Genomic DNA, 18,802 nt, shown 5'->3' with positions numbered 1-18,802 from the left:
GCTAGGAAAGACCTCTTTAAAGTATTAAAAAGCAGAAGTGTCACTTTGAGAACTGAGGTGTGCCTGACCCAAGGCATGGTATTTTCATTTGCCTCATGCATGCAAAAACTGGATGATGAGTAAGGAAGACCAGAGAAGAAATGATGCCTTTGAATTATGATGTTGGCAAAAAGTATTGAATATGTCATGGACTGCTGGGAGAACAAACATCTGTCTTGGAAGAAGTACAGCTAGAATATTCCTTAGAAATGAGAATGACAGAACTTCCATTTTGTTTCCTTCAGTCGTGTTACTAGGAGAGACCAGTCCCTGGAGAAGGACATCGTGCTTAAAAAAGTACAGCATAAGTGAAAAAGGGGAAAAGCCTCAACAAGATGTATTGGCCTAGTGGCTGCAGCAGGGGGCTGGAAATTAGCTAGTATAGTGAGGATGGCACGGTAGCAAGTGATGTTTTACTCTGTTATACATAGAGTTGCTGTGACTTAGAACCAATTTGACAGCACCGAACAACAACAACAACAGTGCTTTTAAAAATTAGAGTATTCACGAGCTTGGAATATCTGAAGTCTTTGTTTTCGCTTCTTTACGAGTCATGACATTTTATTTTGGTTAAGGAATTTAAAAGAAATTTTTTGTTTTAAATTCAAACTATAAAACATGTTTTCTTTGGCATCATAATCAGTTGTAGATATAGTCACTATTAAATGATGAAACTAATTTGCTCATTTTTCTCTATTTTGTTGAATGTTCATGGTTTGTAACTTTTATTTTTAAGCTTGTAATGACCAGCCTGCAATCCATTCTTGAAAATGTGGATACGCCCGAGTTACTTTGCAAATGTGTTAAGTGCATTCTTTTGGTGGCTCGATGTTACCCTCATATTTTCAGCACTAATTTTAGGGTGAGTTTTCACCCCCCTCTCTTTCCAGATGATAGGGTGAGGGGATGGCTTTGTGTGTGAGAAACTGAAGAATTAGGTAGAAAATAGTGCTCTTGTTCCCTTGTGTGTCATCAGGGATTTTTGAGGGTACAGGGCTTAATAGGACAATAATGCTTTCGTAAGAAATGCCATGTGTACTTTTCTTTCTGGCATTAATACTTTAAGATATTTAAAAGAAAATTCATGAGTGTCATAAATGAAGTTCTGTTATTCTTTTGCCCCTTCCTCTTTTTTAACTTTCTGTAAAGTCAAGTGGGTAAAACATAGGTGCTCTTTTTAGGTCTTTTACTCTGAAACGGTCCACAGGTGGAATAGCAGTATGACCTTAAAATGATTAGCCCCCTTTCTTTTCCCTGTCAAGGATACGGTTGATATATTAGTCGGATGGCATATAGATCACACTCAGAAACCTTCGCTCACACAGCAGGTGTCTGGTAAGTCTTTTAGCATATACCAGTCATATGAATATAGTGGGAAGGGGCATGAGTCCCTTGAAGACCAGCTATTATCTGAAATAATTCTTAGATTATCTAAGAAAAATAATTACCTCAGGGAAATTTTTGGTTATAAAAGTAATCATTGCTTATTAACTACATTGATCTTTTCAGAGGAAAATCCTCATACTAGATAGGGAGAGTTAGTAGTAAGAACAGATTGTAATGTTGCACCTGTGAGAAATTGAAAAGATCTTTCCCAAGTCACTTGCAGCATCTCTTGGTAGAAGAAGATGTGGTGAGGCAAATACCCTAAATGTCAGTGGAAGAAAGAACTGGATATTTGTGACTTTTTGTTTTGCTTTTTTTTTTTAAAAAAAAAAAGATAAATTGGAAAATTTGTCATAAATGATAAGTGAGAATGACTAGCTTGACTCATTTGGACATTTCAGCTTGTCCCAGGTGCTGTAGTTTTTCTGAACTTACTTAGTGTAATAAACTTTTGAAATTAGAATATGCAGGGAAGAGTGGTTTTGTTCCATTTCCCCTGGGGAGATAAGTGCATACCTTTGAAGGCTAGATGTGACCTAATGTTAGAAAGCCAGGCTGGTGGTAGATTGTGACATTTTAACCTAAGACAGATGTATAGTAATGGGATGGATGTTAATTCTGCTGAAGTATAAGGATGTTGTTGTTGTTATGTGCCGTCGAGTCGGCCCCGACTGATAGCGACCCCTCCTTGGGTTTCTGAGGCAGTATCACTTCGGAAGTAGGATTGCCCAACCTTCCTTCCGAGGAGTGGTTGGTGGGTTTGAACCGCCAGCCTTCTGGTTAGCAGTCAAGTGCTTTAGAAGTATAAGGATAGGAGAGTTGAATTTTCATTTCTGGGGAGTGTTAATCTCTGCAGTATCAAAGATGCATTGGTTAATCGTGATCAACAGATTAACATTTCTGTGATTTAGGACATATATTAAGGGTAGGCAATTTGAAAACCAGATACCTTTTTAAATAAATCTTGAATATTTTAAAAAATTTTTTTCCTTTTTCAAAATTTGTGTGATTCCTAGGTTGGTTGCAGAGTTTGGAGCCATTTTGGGTAGCTGATCTTGCATTTTCAACCACTCTTCTTGGTCAGTTTCTTGAGGACATGGAGGCATATGCTGAGGTAAGCATATATAGAATTTTCAGTTAAGAAAAAATGGAAACACAAATCTTAGCGTGCTAGAGAGATTTTGAAATAATTTAAATCACCTAAAATTTAAACACATACTATAAGACCATTGTAGTATTTGGGTTCTTTTTCCCCCCAGATGTTTTTAAGTTACCAGTAGAAATTCATCACTGTAAAAACTATGTTTTACAAAGCTTAAAATTCTCCTGGTAGCTAGTAGTTTTCTGAAGATGTCTGTAGTTATTCTCATTTTTGTTACCAAAAGAGTCTTTAAGGCAAGTTTATTTTAGTGACAATGTCTCCTCATACATTTATTGGGGATCATGGGTCATGCTTTGTAGGACAAGGCTTGACTTTGGTATTTGTGCAGCTATATGAGTATTGTGTCGGGTGGCAGCTGTCAGGGTACTGCTGAGTCCTGTTGGTGGTGTGTGGCTCTCCTGGCCCCACTGTCATGACCTTAGATCTGTGCCCTCTCTTTATTGAATCTCTCTGTTTTTCTTTCTTCAGTCGTGACTCTTGTTTAAAGACTTAGCTTCATCTTTTCTTTTGTATCTTTGGTAATTCTGCCCAACAAGAATTAACTATTTTTAACTAGACTGGATCTGTTTGCTCTCTTTCAGAGAAAAGTGAGGGAATAATTTGCTTTCACATTTGTTTTTTGCCCCATATGTAGAATTTTTTTTTCCCCCTAGCCTACCTTTAAAGTTAATTAATTAGCTTCTCAGAAGCCACCCGTTCTAGAGACTCTTCTTTTTTTTTGATATCTGTAAGATCTAATTGTCTTCTGATGTTTTGGTGCTTAATTATATGTATATTTATATTGATTCTAGTAGCCCATCTTTTGCTGTTTTCCTTTGAGTATTTCTTGTTTCCCCAACTATATTATAAATTTATAGAGCAGTTCTTAAAATTTTTCATCCTGCTTTGCTCTCACGTGTATGTTAGTGTGTAGTAGTTATTGAGTTAAGTAACTCAGGGAACACTTGGAGTGAGGCTTTAGAAATACATTAATTCAGAAATGGCAAAAGCTCTGGTTCCATTTATAGCTATATATGACTGTATTATATGTGTACTAGGATTTACTTTTTCCCAGCATCTGTCTGAGTTGGTACAAGAAATGATTTCTTTAATCAGTTAGGATTAATGTTGGCTTTCAAGTCGATTCAACTCATAGCGATCCCTCCTTGGGTTTCCAAATCTCTATGGAAGTAGATTGCCCCGCCTCTTTCCAAGGAGTGGCTGGTGGGTTTGAACCACCAGCCTTCTGGTTAGCCATCAAATGCCTTAGGCACTATGGCACCAGAGCTCCTATTTAAATAATTAGGGAAGGAAAACCCACCTTTTATGTGTAAATTCAGATGTTTCCTTTTCTCATAGGCTAAAATTAGTGTTTATTTGTAAAAATATAAACTTAATTGACTTCTAAGAATTGGGAACTTGTTTTATTTGGGTTGTTTTTTAAAAGAACGTCCTACTTGAATTCACATCTAGGACCTCAGCCATGTGGCCTCAGGGGAATCAGTGGATGAAGATATTCCTCCTCCATCAGTGTCATTACCAAAACTGGCAGCACTTCTCCGGGTATTCAGTACTGTGGTGAGGAGCATTGGAGAACGCTTCAGCCCGATTCGAGGTCCTCCAATTACTGAGGCATATGTGACAGATGTAAGTGTTGTTGGGTGCTTCTAAGTTTCATTCAAAAATAAAATTATTTGGTATTTTAAATGGTTCTCCTTCCCTACTGAATAGTTATGAATACTTCATGTGTTAAGCATGTGTGCATGTATGTATGTATGTGTTCGGCAGAAAAGCCTGAAAAGTAGAGACCCATACTATATTTTATTCTTTCCCACCCTACCTGCACCCCAACCCCCAAGGACAAAGACCACTCAGAGTTTTAAAATGTCCATGAACTTTTCTTGTAGGAGATCCTTAACCAATTTATTCTTGTTTTTTATACATAATTTTTAAATCTTAATCTAAAGTGTAGATGGACTATTCCCATGGTTTTAATACTGTTTACTGTTCCAAATTTTGGTGTATTTCATGATTATAAAGATTCTGAGCATAGGGCCATTTATTGACTTCAGGGAGATAGGAAGCGAGCATAAGGGAAGTAGAGGTGGCAAATTCCATTTCTCGTCATAGTAGCGCTGTGGAATTTTTTAGCCAAGATCATTTTGTGTATTGTACTATTTATGCAGTTACTGAGAACTAGAATGTTAAGAGACTACTGGCAAGGCAAGCAGTTAATTTTCAGTTGAAACTGCATTAAATAGAAAATATTTTCTTGCTCTATGGAAGCATGTGAATCTTTTTAAAAAGCTGCTTGTTTTCCCCATTTGCAGGTTCTGTACAGAGTAATGAGATGTGTGACGGCTGCAAACCAAGTGTTTTTTTCTGAGGCTGTGTTGACAGCTGCTAATGAGTGTGTTGGTGTTTTGCTCGGCAGCTTGGATCCTAGCATGACTATACATTGTGACATGGTCATTACATATGGATTAGATCAGCTGGAGAATTGCCAGATTTGTGGTACAGATTATATCATCTCAGTCTTGAATTTACTCACTTTGGTATGTGAATTTTTCTTTTTTGTTGCTTTTCAGTGTTTATTAGTTTATTCAGGCCCTTACATTTAAATTGACATGGAGGAAATTTTAAGGACTTTGCTTCTTTTTAGAGTGCAGTTATCAGTCTTAACTTTCTATATAACCTGTTTTGCTCTGCTGTCTATGTGCTTTTATTACGCTTGATAAGTATTATATAAGAAGATTCTTGAATAGCTGTTTCGAGAGGCCCTATTTGTTTTGTTTCTCGTATGAAACTTCTTTTATACTTTTTATTCCTTTAATTTTTAACTGTAAATATCTATTTTGTCTTCTCCACCCTTGCACACTTATTATTATGGACATTTTGAAGCCTATGTAAAAGTAAAGAGGGTAGTGTAATAAATGTCTGCATACTTAATACTTCTATAATTAGGAATGCTTGGACCATCTGGATTCATCTACACCCTGGACATTCTGCCTCCTTGCTGTCCCTCCATCCCCAGCAAGATTATTTCAAAGCAAATTCTAGACAACATTCTGTTGAACATGTATGCCAAAGTTACACCTCCCTTTGCTGATATAACAAATGCCTATTTCTAAGTGTAAATTTGTGTATCCTGTTTAGGTAGCTAAACTTTTTTTTTTTAATGGTGGTAAAATACACAAAATATAATTTTTTTTACCATTTTCAAGTGTACTGTCTAGTGGCATTAATTACACTGTATTGTGCAACTGTACCATTATTTGTTTGTAAAGGATTTTCACTACCCTAAAGAGAAACTCTGTACCCATTAAGCAATAATTCAACATTCCTTCCCCCACCCGACTCCCCAGCCCATGGTAACCACTAATCTACTTTCTGTTTCTTGTGCCTTTGTCTGTTCTAGATATTTCACATAAATGGGATCATATAATATTTACCTTTTTGTGTCTGGCTTATTTCATTTAGCATATTGTTTTCAAGGTTCATCCATTTGTGTAGCACATATTAGAACTTCATTCCTTTTTATGGCTGAAGAATATTCCACTGTATGTATATACCACATTGACAGATGCTTGGGTTGTTTTCTCGTTTTGGCTATTGTGAATTATGCTACAGTAAACAGTAGTGTACAAATATCTGTTTGAGTCTCCTCTTCAAGTGTTTAGGGTATATATCCAGGAGTGAAATTGCGTGGTCAGTAATTGCTGTTTATTAAGTGGTGCTTGGCCTGAAGGATATCCCTGTTTTAGAGATGGCCTGTCAGTTAATTTTAGGAGAAGTGACATGCGCCTTAAATAACCTGTTACATAGTCTACAACTTCCTGATGCCTGTTCTGAAATACAGTATGAAGATTTTAAGAGTCATGTATTTAACGTTTTTAACTTACGCTTAACTTTGTGAGAAATTGCTGAACTATATTCAACAGCATCCATGCCATTTTACATTCCCACCAGCAGTAGGTTCTGATTTCTTCACATCCTAACGAACACTTAATTTTCTGGGGTGGGTGTGTTTTGATTGCCATCCTAGTGGTTGTGAAGTGTGGTACTTCACTGTGGTTCCATGAGTTGGAAGTGATTTATTGGCACTTGGTTTGTTTTTTTTGTTTGTTTGCATTTTGAGATGTTAATGAAGATCAGCATCTTCCATGTTGCTTACTGGCCATTTGTATTTGTGTGTCTTCTTTGGAGAAATATGACTTCATATCTTTTGCCCGTTTTTTACTGACTGGCCTTCTGGTTAGCAGTCAAATGCCTTAGGCGCTATGCCACCAGAGCTCCCTTTTTATTTAGTTTGACTATTGTTGAAAGTATGTAAACATTTTAATGGTGTGATGTAAGGCATTAGAACATAACTTACATATATCACTTTCATTTTAATTTTTAGATTGTTGAACAGATAAATACAAAATTGCCATCATCATTTGTAGAAAAACTGTTTATACCATCATCTAAACTACTGTTTTTGCGATATCATAAAGAAAAAGAGGTAAGTGATAAATTGATAATGATGTGATCTTTTTGGTCATTGAACAGTTTGGCTTGCATTGCTTAGTAGGCTACATAAGTGAAATAATATATATTTGGGTTTAGAATATAGTATGCTTGGTAAGGTACAGGGTCGATGAAAGAGGGGAAGGCCTTCAACAAGATGGATTCACACAGAGGCTGCGTCAGTGGGCTCAAGTATATAGCAAGGATCATGGAGCTGGCGCAGGACCAGGCGGTATTTCGTTCTACTGTGCATAGGGTCGCTATGAGTCGGAGACAACTCGAAGGCACCTAACAATTGTTCTTTTAACTTCTGCTTATTGGTTGTCATACTGTATGTTTTGATGAGTGATGTTCCAGATATTTTTCATAATATCCATTGTTTTCATTAAATTTTCATAAAGGGAAAACTAGCTTACATATTTGTAAAGTTATAAATTCAGAAATATTGTACATGTTGTAAACATCTTTATTAGCATGATGATTCTTGCCTGATCTCCAGTCAGATCTACCATAGATTTTCCAGGTAGAAGAAAAACTTATCTTGAAATATTGCTGTTTGTGTATGTGCGTGATATGAACTGTTTTTTAAAAAATACCTATGTAAGAAATTTTATATTGGCATTTTTAATTAATTGTACCTATTTGTAATAAAGCTTTGTAAATTTAAAAAAATATCATTGAACTTATAGGTTCCCTAAAGTCTTTTAAAAAAAAAAAACAAAACAACTTTTCGTATTCTAAACAACAATAACAACAAAAACCAAACTCACTGTTGTCAAGTCGATATTGACTCATAGTGACCCCTCCTTGGGTTTCTGAGGCAGTGTCTCTATGGAAATAGTGTTCTAGACATTGAATTTATAAATCTTAAATTGACTTGTATTGTCATCACTATGCAAATAGTGATTTATTTACCATATAATTGTAGGAGATTCATTTTCCACTTAATTATAGTTTCCTGGAATTTTCTCTTTTTAAGGTTGTTGCTGTAGCCCATGCTGTTTATCAAGCGGTGCTTGGCCTGAAGAATATCCCTGTTTTGGAGACGGCCTATAAGTTAATTTTAGGAGAAATGACATGCGCCCTAAACAACCTGTTACATAGTCTACAACTTCCTGATGCCTGTTCTGAAATAAAACATGAGGCTTTTAAGAATCACGTATTCAATGTAGATAATGCGAAGTTTGTTGTTATATTTGACCTCAGTGCCCTGACTACAATTGGAAATGCCAAAAACTCACTGATTGGGGTGAGTCTTTAATTGTAATGACTTCATGTTTCCCACAGTTGAGCCTTTTCTCATTTGCATTTCGTATTTCATTTACCATTGTGTCCGTGCTTCTAGAGAATCCCTGTATAATGAGCTTTTATTAAGGATATATCCAGATAAGTAAAATTGTGCCGAGTGGTTTCTTGCCACTATATTTAGTTCTCTTCTTTTTCTTGACACACTTGATACTTTTTCTTATCGATTTTATTTTCTGGAAAGTGCCTTTTGTGAATTTTTCCTATTTACTCTAGCATGTTTAGTAAAAACTGTATCTGTTTTCCATAGCACAGTTAGTATAGCTCTTTCTTCAGCTGCTGCTGTTTTTCTCCTTCCCTCCACTCAAGTTAGTGCTTGTATTTGCTCTGTCTACTTCACTGCCTACTAGCCTAGAGCAGTCATGTACCTTTATTTTAGAAAACAAGTAGGGAGTTTGTGTTTTCCCTTTAAGAAACTTGAAGCAGCTCTGCTTTTTGATTTATTGATTATTGCTTGTGATTTTTAGATTTCTCTCTCCTCTTGGGCCTTGCAGGGTTGAGAAACATATGTAATAGGAAATAATAGAACATAATTAAGAATACAGTATTTAAGAGACAAGTGAGGAAAAACTCAATATTTGATATTTATGCTTTTTGTGCTTTCCATATTGTTCGAGCAGATTGCCGGTGTCACTCCGTCATTGCGCCTTATTGCTACTTACAGCATTTTTGTTAGGGCTTTAGTAAATGTTTCCTTTCTGTATGCTCTAAAACTTGATTTTTGGAGCATGCACATTGTACACAGATTTCAAGAGGTTTATGTCCTGCCCTGGGAGCTCTGGTAGCATAGTGCCTAAGGCACTTGACTGCTAACCAGAAAGCTGGCAGTTCAAACCCACCAGCCACTCCTCGGAAGGAAGGTTGGGCAATCTACTTCCGTAGTGATACTGCCTCTGAAACCCAAGGAGGGGTCACTATGAGTCGAGTCCGACTTGACGGTACATAACAACAACAACAATGTCCTGCCCTTGGGAAGCAAAGAGTGAGGTGTGGGGATGCAGTAGCCAGGAGAAATGGAGTGTCATAGTAGTAGAAAGAAAAAAACGAGGATGGAAGAGTCTTGAGTGGCAGGATATGACTCTTTCCCACATTGGATGGACCACCTTGCCAGTTGCTATATAGGGAAAATTGAGAAAATGTATTCTGCTACAACACAGGGAATACGGGACTTTGCTTCGACCAGAGGATCAGCAGGCTGGCTCTTGGGACAGTATTAAGGCTTCTCCCCTGTTCTGGTTACCTGGTGCTGCTCTGACAAGAAATATACCACAAAGGGGACACCCTTAACAACAGGAGTTTATTTTCTTACAATTCGGAGGTTTTAAGTCTGAGTTCATAGTACCAGGCTCTAGGGGCTAGGTGAAAGCCCCTCAACCTTGGGGTCCAGCTCTCCCTCCTGCTCCCGGCCCACTGGAGCTAGAGGTGTTTCTTCACCCAGACAGCTGCTGGCTGCTGAGGCTGAGAAGCCCAAGGTTGATAAGTAAAAAGGCACAGTCCCAATGTTGCCAAACCACACAGCAGGCCATTGATTTAAGTCCATTGTAAGTCCCAAGGTCAGCAGAGCACGACAGGCTGCTGAACAACAACATGGCTACATGCCTAAGTATGCCATAAGCTAGACACCATTCCCAAAGCTGCTGCTTACATACAGGAAGCAGAGCACATACCCAAAGCAGCTACTCAGCTGCTTGTGGTAGATCCCACCATGGAGTTGATTGGTAGTCTCATCACGGGGAATAACTATCACCAGCTGCTGAGTCACTCAAGCAGGCCCAGCCAAATTGACACACAGACATAACTACCACATCCCCTTTTAAAAAAATATATTTTATTCAAATATGATTTATGTACAGTGAAATACATAAAACTAAAGTGACATGGATCAGTGCATTTTTTGTTTGTTTGTTTTTGCAGTGTTCCCTCCCACCCCTGGTAACCAACAAAGAAAGTTTCCTTCCATGTATAAACCTTTCCTTGACTTTTTACAATGAACTTATACTATATTTATCCTAATCTGATTAACTTACTCCACTCAGCATAATGTCCTCCAAGTTCATCCATGTTTTGGGGAGTTTTGCAGATTGTGCATTATTCTTTAGTGTTGCATAGTATTCTGTTTTGTGTATATACCATAGTTTGGTTATCCATTCTTCTGTTGATGGGCACACAGGTGGTCTCCATCTTTTTGCTATTGTAAATAGTGCTGCAGTGAACATGGGTGGGCATATATCTGTTCTTGCCCTGGATCTCACTTTAGGATCGATACCTAGTAGTGAGATTGCTGGGTCAAATGGTATCTCCAGTTCCAGCTTTCTAAGAAATTACCACACTGCTTTCCACATGGTTGTATCATTTGATAGTCCCACCAGCAGTGTATGCGAGTCCCAGTCTCCATATCCTCACCAGCATTTGTTATTTTCTGTCATATTGAACTTTACCATTAGTGCTGGGGTAAGATGGTATCTCCTTGTTTGGATTTGCATCTCTGTGATGGCTTGTCATTGTGAGCATTTCTTCCTGTATTTGCTGGCCACCTAAATATCCTCTTGGGTGAAGTGTCTCTTCCTGTCTTCTGCCTGTTTTTTAATTGCATTATTTGTCTTTTTGTTGTTGAGGTGTTGGAGTTTTCTGTAAATTTTAGAGATAAGTCCCTTGTCAGATATGTCATTGCCATGTATTTTTTCCCAATCTGTGGGTTTTCTTATGATTCTTTTGGAGAAGTCTTTTGAAGCACATAAAATACAATTTTTAGAAGGTTCTATTCATATAGTTTCTCTTCTGCTGTTTGTGCATTTTGGCTTATGCTTGACAATCTACTGATGCCATAAATTAGGGCCCCTAAATTTGCCCCTATTTTTTCTTTGAGGAACTTTATGGTTCTGTGTTTCACATTTGGGGAGCTCTGGTGGTGTAGTGCCTAAGGTATTTGACTGCTAACCAGAAGGCTGGTTAGGCCAGACACTCCTCAGAAGGAAGGTTGGGCAATCTACTTTCATAGTGATACTGCCTCGGAAACCCAAGGAGAGGTCGCTATGAGTCGGATCCGACTTGACAGTGGTGAGTTTGATATTTTTGGGGGGGCGTGTTTCACATTTAAGTCTTTGATCCATCTGGAGTTAGTTTTTATGTATGGTGTGAGATACAGATCTTGCTTCATTTTTCTGCAAATGGATATCCAGTTTTACCAGCCCCATTTGTTAAAGAGACCATCTCTTCCCCATTTAGTGGATTTCAGCCCTTTGTCAAAAATCAGCTGACCATAGGTTGATGCACCTGTTTTGGGGTTCTCAGTTTTGTTCCACTGGTCTATGTGTCTGTCATTGTACCAGTACCAGGTTGTTTTTAATACTGTGGCTGTGTAGTAGGTTTTGAAATCTGAGAGTGTGAGACCACCTACTTTCTTCTTCTTCTTCAACAGTACTTTGCTTATCCAAGGTCTCTTTCCTTTCCATATAAAATTAGTGATTGTTTTTCCCATATCCTTAAAGAATGCTGATGGGATCTGAATTGGGATTGCATTGAATGTATAGATTGCTTTGGGTATATTGACATTTTCACAATGTTCAATCTTTCTGTCCACAAGCATGGTATTTTCTTCCATTTATGTAGATATCTTATGGTTTCTTAGAGTTAGTGATTTATAGTTTTCTTTGCATAGGTCTTTGTGTCCCTAGTGAGATTTGTTCCCAAGTATTTTATATTTTTGGTAGCTATAGATGGTATTGATTTCCTTATTTCTTTTTCAGCAATGTCTTTGCTGGTATAGAGGAATCCAGCTGATTTTTGGCTGTTGATCTTGTGTCCAGCCACTATGCTAAATCTTAGTTCCAGTAGTTTTTTTGCAGAGTCTCTTGGGTTTTATATGAATATCATCAGCAAATAGGGATAGTCTGACTTCTTCCTTATCCCAATTTGGATGCTTTTGATTTCCCTTACTTGCCTTATTACCCTGGCTAGAACTTCTAATACAGTGTTGAATAGAAGTGGTGATGGAGGGCATCCTTGTCTGGTTTCTATTCACAGTGGGAATGGTTTCAGTCTCTCTCCATTGAGAAGAATGTTGGCTGTTGGTTTTGCGTATATATTTTTTATCAGGAATGGGTGTTGGATTTTATCAAATGCATTTTCTACATTGATTGATACGATCAAGTGGTTCTTTTCCTTTGTTTTATTTATGTGATAGAAAAACATTGATTGTTTTTCTAATGTTGAACCATCCTTGCGTACCTGGTATGAACCCCACTTTGTCAAAATGTATTATTTCTTTTAATATGTTGTTGGAGCCTATTGGCTAGGATTTTGTTGAAGATTTTTGCATCTGTATTCATGAGGGATATTGGTCTGTAGTTTTCCTTTTTAGTGATGTCTTTGCTTGGTGTCAAGGTTATGCTTTCTTTATAAAATGAATTTGGGAGGATTCCATCCTTTTCTACATTCTGAAATAGTTTGAGTAGGATTGGTGTCAGTTCTTCCCTGAACGTTGGGTAGAATTCTCCAGTGAAACTGTCTGGGCCAGGGCTTTTTTTGTTGCTAATTTTGTAATGACCTGTTTAATTTCTTCTTTTGTTATGGGTCTGTTTAAATTTTCCACCCCAGCCTCTGTTAGTTTAGGTCAGTAGTATGTTTCTGGAAATCTGTCCATTTCTTCTAGATTGCTGAATTTGTTGGAGTATCCTTCATAGTATCCTGATATTATCCTTTTAATTTCTGTTGATTCTGTTGTGGTGTTGCCCAATTTATTTCTTATTCGTGTTATTTGTATTCCCTCTCTCTTTTCCTTTGTTAAATTTGCCAGTGGTTTGTCAATTTTATTAGTCTTTTCAAAGAACCAATTTCTAGTCTTGTTGACTTTTCTCTATTGTCTTTCTGTTTTCTTTTATTTCTGGGTGAGTCTGTCTTCTTTTCATCTGGTACTGTAGGCTTTTTTTGCTGCTCTTTTTTTAATTGTTGGAGATGTTGGGTTAAGGTATTGATTTTGGCTCTTCTTTTTTGATGTGTGCATTTATTACTATAAATTGGCCTCTGATCAGTGCTTTTGCTGTGTCCCAGAGATTTTGGTTTGTTATGTTTTCATTCTTATTTGCTTCAAGGATTTTTTTTATTTCATTTTTTATTTTGTCTATTACCCTGTCATTTTCAAGGAGGGTGTTCCTCAGTTTCCATGTGTTTATTCTTTTTCCGTTCATCTTCCTATTGTTGGTCTCTAATTTTACAGCATTGTGATCTGAGAAGATGCTTTGCAGTATTTCAGTCTTCCTCCCCCCTTTTTTTAAAATAACAGTTTTGTTGTGCTTAATTTACAACCATATAATTCATGACTTTTAGTATATTCATGGAGTTGTGCAACTGTTACCATACCACTGCCTGTTTTTGGAACTGAGATACTGTTACTCATTTGTTTTGCCTGTGGCTCTTTTTTCATTACACTTGCAGAGTTGAGGAGTTTGTGATGTGCAGTCCCCAAAGCCTAAACTATATGTTAGCGTGTCTTTACAGAAATGTTTATCGACCCCTAGTCCATTATATTGTTCCAAAATTTAAATCCATACCTGTAATTTTTAAAAAATGTCTAAACATCCTTATTTTTAAAAAGTAAACTATTTGTATGCTTGTGCATGTCTCAGATACAAAGGAGCCAAAGGTTTACTTTTCTTTTGTTCATCATCAGATGTGGGCACTATCTCCAACTGTGTTTGCACTCCTAAGTAAGAATCTGATGATTGTGCATGGTGACCTGGCTGTTCACTTCCCTGCCATTCAGTATGCTGTGCTCTACACGTTGTATTCTCATTGTACCAGGTACTGTATTGACAAGTACTTCTTTTTCTAAAAAAATTTTTTTTAATTGTGATTTGGGTGAAAATTTACAGAGCAAATTCATATTCCATACAGCAGTTCACATACACTTTGTCTCATGACACTAACTACAATTTACCCCAATACAACAGCTCCCCTCCCACTTTCTCCTCATAGTTCCCGCTTCCCTGTGTCCATCCCTCCACGCACTCCCACCCTCTGAGCTGTCTCCCTGTGCATAAATAGCCCTTCTTTCTCTCATGTTTGTTCTGTCCATGGAGTGTATCTACCTAGTGTAAATGTTCAACTCATATGCCTGTCTTGTGTTTGGCTGGAAGCCACGGGTGTGGGTTTAATTCCAGACCTGAAAGGCAGCTAGGGGCCATAGTCTCAGTGGTTCCACCAGGCTCTATCAGACCAGCAAACCTGGTCCCCCTTTTTTTATTTTTTTTCCTGATTTTGAGTTTTGTTCCACATTGTTCTCCCTCTTTATCCAGGATCTCTTACATACATTCCCTTCCAAGTGGTTGACAGTAGTAGCTGGGCACCATCTAGTTCTTCTGGTCTCCTGGTCATGTAGGCTGCGGATCACATGGTATACCAGTTGCTTGGACTGATTGTTTCTGTGAATCTTTGATTTTCATTATTCTTTGCTCTGGATGAGGAGAGACCCATCGTTGATCTAGATGGCTGCTTGCTAGCTTTTAAGATCCCAGTCACTACTCGCCAGAGTAGGAGGTGGAACAATGTTTTGTGTAGTATGTTACACCAATTGAGCTTGGTGTCCCCTGCAACTGTGGTCCTGAGCCCACAGGTTCAACTACTTGTTCCTTCTGGGTAGCTGGCTGTGGCCAAGAAGTGACTGTAACCTTGTCCCTTGTCAGCTCTGCTGTACACCTGGGAATCTTACAGAACATACAAATATACTTGTAGAACAGTTGTCTGCCAGCCCTATACATGGTATTGGGTACAATCCGTGCTGCATAGACATACAACACATACTTGTTAAGAGGAAAAAAATGTTTTACTCTCTTTATGAGAAAGTGCCTCGTAAGGTACAGATTTTAAAAAATACATGTTGATTCAACTTTGCAGTTTTCTTTTTTTGATCAAAGAAGAGATGATCTGTACTTTGTCTTTCAGGCACGATCACTTTATATCCAGTAGTCTTAGTTCTTCGTCCCCTTCTTTGTTTGATGGAGCAGTGATCAGTACTGTAACTACAGCAACAAAAAAGCATTTCTCGATTATATTAAATCTTTTGGGAATATTGCTTAAGAAAGATAACCTTAACCAGGACACAAGGTAACTAAGTAATATTTTGTAGTACTAACTGTTGCTAGCTTATTAGTGGCTTTATAATTTGAGAATGAGAAATGTAGTTTATAAAGATAGCCTAGAGTAGCCTCTTCACTGTGATGGAACAGTTTAAAATTTGGTTCATTGTTTTAAGATTTCTTCTTTCCCAAAAGAATTGTGTGGTGAATCCCCACCCCCACCTCCAGCGTTTTATAGAAGAATGTATTTATACACATTTTTTAATATTCTTTGTTACAATTTATGCTTGTTTGGGAGGTTTTTTAAAAAAGTATGCAACCGTTTTTGGCAAAATAATTGTTATTAAAGTTTTTTTTGTCTTATAGCTCAAGATGTTAAACAAAATCAGTGTAAGAAGAATAGGGTCTTTAAAGTTGTTTTTGTTTTCTTAATGTAAAATCAGTTACATATTTTGTTTCAGGAAACTGTTAATGACCTGGGCATTGGAAGTGGCTGTTTTAATGAAGAAGTCTGAAACATATGCACCTTTGTTCTCTCTTCCATCTTTCCATAAATTTTGCAAAGGACTTTTAGCCAACAGTAAGATTCTATAATTTGATTTTCATTAATGAGCCCTAAATAAGTGGATCTTTGGTAATGGGAGAAGGTAGTAAATTGAGCACATTTCCCAGCATGAAAATGTATAAGCTCCATTTTAATGACAGATACATAATCAGTCTTAATTTCGTTTTATTATTAGTTTTATTTTATTATCAATGTTATTGATATTAACGTGCTAAATATGTTTAGACCTATCTTAAAATAATAAATATGTTTAGACATACGTAATTTCTGTACAATAAAACCTGTGAAAGCTGGAAGCCATGTAAGGTAGAAACCTGTCAGAGAAGACAAACTCAAAACAGTTTGCACTGAAACTAGAGATTAAAAAAAATGGTAAGATGGCCCTCTCTCAGAGGTGGAAAATATGTGAGACATGGAAAACCAAGGCAGTCCGGTCAAGTTCTGGCTTTCTAAGGTTTCACTGTACATGTAATAGTATATATATTAAAAAATAGTATACGTAATACATTAAGTGATTGTCATTTGTTAAGCTTTTGTGGAAGTCATACCTTTTTCCTAGCTTTAGAAAAAGTTTACTGTGGTAAAATACATCTAAACAAAATATTTCCCATATTAATCATTTTAATCTATATGCTTCAGTGACATTAATTACACTCACCATAATATATAACCATCACCACTATCCATTTCCAAAAGTTTTATATCACCTCAAAGAGAAACTCAATGCCCTGTCAGCAGTAGTTACCATTCACTCTTCTCCCCGGTCCCTGGTTATTGCTAATAAACTTTGTCTTTCTGCATTTGCCTATTCTAGATGTTTTATATAAGTGGGATCATGTAGTATTTACTCTTTTGTGTCTTTCTTCAATCAACATAATGTTTTTAAGGTTTATCCATGTTCAAGCATGTATTAGATTTTCTTTTTCCTTTATGGTTGAATCCATTATATGTATATAATACATTTTGTTTATTCATTCATCTATTGATGAACACTTGGATTATTTCTACCTTTTGACTAGGTAATGCTTTAGTGAGCATTGGTGTACATGATTTCTGTTTGAGACCCTGCTTTCAGGTTTCTTGGGTATATACCTAAAATGAGAATAGCTGGACCATATGGTAATTCTATACTTACCTTTTGGAAGAACTGCCAAAATGTCTTCCACAGCAGCTACACCATTTTACATTCCCACCAACAATGCACGAGTGTTTCAGTTCTCCAGTTCTTTGCCAACAATTCATTTTGGCTTACTGATACTAGCTGTTTTATTAGGTGTGAGATGGTGGGTGGTGGTAGTTATCTCATTGGGGTTTTGATTTGCATTTCCCATGTGGTTGATGACACTGGATATGTTTTCACATGCTTATTGGCCATTTGTATATTTTCTTTGGAGAAATATCTATTTAGAGCCTTGGTCCATTTTTTGATTGGATTGTCTTTTTATTGTTGAGCTGTAAGAGTTTTTAAAATATGTTCTGAGTATTACACCCTTATCAGATACATGGTTACTAAATATTTTCCCTCCTTTGATGCACAGAAATTGTTCATTTTGATGAAGTCCAGTTTATTTTTTCTTTAGGTACTTGTGCTATTGATGTCATACCTCTAAGACTCCATTCTCAAAAACAAGATGTTGAAGTTTTACCCCTATGTTTTCTTCAAAGAGTGTTTTGGATTTACTTCTTAAATTTAGGTTATTGATTAATTTTGAGTTAATTTTCCTATACAGTATGTGATGGTGGTCCAGCTTCATTCTTGGGCATGTGGAAATCCAGTTACCCCAGCATCGTTTATTAAAGAGACTATTCTTTCCTCATTGAGTGGACACAACAATCCTTATCTAAAATCATTTGGCCATGGATGTATGAGATTATTTATGAATTGTCAACTGTATTCCTTTGGTCTATATGTCAGTCTTTATATTGTATTAACTGTTTTGTTTACACTGTATATTTTGAAATTAGTATGAGTTTTACTGGTTTGTTCTTTTTTTAAGATAATTTTGAATATTCAGCATCCCTTGCAATTCCATATGAATTTGATTATCTGACTTTTCTATTTCTACAAAAAGCGCTGTTGGTATTTTGATAGGGATTGTGTTGAATCTGTAGATCCCTTTAGGTAGTATTGACATGTGTATAAAAGTTGAGTCTTCCAATCCATGAATATAGGGTATCTTTCTGTTTATTTAGGTTTCCTTTCCTTCTTTTCAGCAGTGTTTTATGGCTTTCAGTGTACAAGTCTTTTACCTCCTGGTTTGTTTACCTTTATTCCTAGCTATCTTATCTTTTAGATGCTGTTATAAAAATGGTATTATTTTACTGATTTCCTTTGCAGCTGGGTCATCACTGGTATACAAACCCAGCTGATTTTTGTGTGTTGACCTCATACCCAAACATTTTGCTGAATTCATTTGTTAGCTGTCTAGTAGCTTTCTTGTGGATTCTTTGGGATTTTCTGTATATGAGATCATGTTCTCTGCAGATAGCATTGCTTTCACTTCTTCTTTTCTGATTTGGATACTTTTCATTTCTTTTCTCCCTGATTATTCTGGCTACAAAGCCCAGTACAGTGTTAATAGCCATGATGAGATGAAAAATTTTCATTGTTACTCCACTGAGTATAAATAATGTTACATGTGGGTTACTCATTAATGCTCTTTGTCATCTTGAGGGATGTCCCTGCTATTCCTTTGTTTGCTGATTGTTTTTACCACCAGAGACTGTTGAATTTTGTCAAATGCTTTTTTTTTTTTTTAATTACCATTTTTTTTTTTTTGCAGT

General features: G+C 36.8%; 1 protein-coding gene across 1 annotated transcript in view; it reads left to right on the top strand.

Annotated features, from left to right (window-relative positions):
- SMG1 (SMG1 nonsense mediated mRNA decay associated PI3K related kinase) overlaps positions 1-18,802 on the top strand; it is a 144,551-nt gene that overhangs the window by 54,688 nt on the left and 71,061 nt on the right. The window contains exons 7-16 of the mRNA XM_007950585.1: positions 776-901; positions 1,302-1,374; positions 2,442-2,539; positions 4,040-4,213; positions 4,897-5,121; positions 6,969-7,070; positions 8,055-8,324; positions 14,049-14,179; positions 15,320-15,481; positions 15,915-16,033. Coding sequence (XP_007948776.1) covers positions 776-901; positions 1,302-1,374; positions 2,442-2,539; positions 4,040-4,213; positions 4,897-5,121; positions 6,969-7,070; positions 8,055-8,324; positions 14,049-14,179; positions 15,320-15,481; positions 15,915-16,033 — 1,480 coding nt within the window. The remainder of the gene's footprint in view (positions 1-775; positions 902-1,301; positions 1,375-2,441; positions 2,540-4,039; positions 4,214-4,896; positions 5,122-6,968; positions 7,071-8,054; positions 8,325-14,048; positions 14,180-15,319; positions 15,482-15,914; positions 16,034-18,802) is intronic.

This window comes from Orycteropus afer, unplaced genomic scaffold (assembly GCF_000298275.1).
Source record: "Orycteropus afer afer isolate SDZICR_OR568_19922 unplaced genomic scaffold, OryAfe1.0 scaffold00281, whole genome shotgun sequence".
Classification (NCBI taxonomy): domain Eukaryota; kingdom Metazoa; phylum Chordata; class Mammalia; order Tubulidentata; family Orycteropodidae; genus Orycteropus; species Orycteropus afer.
Note: the sequence above shows the minus strand (reverse complement) of the source record. Positions and strands in the feature narration are given on the sequence as shown.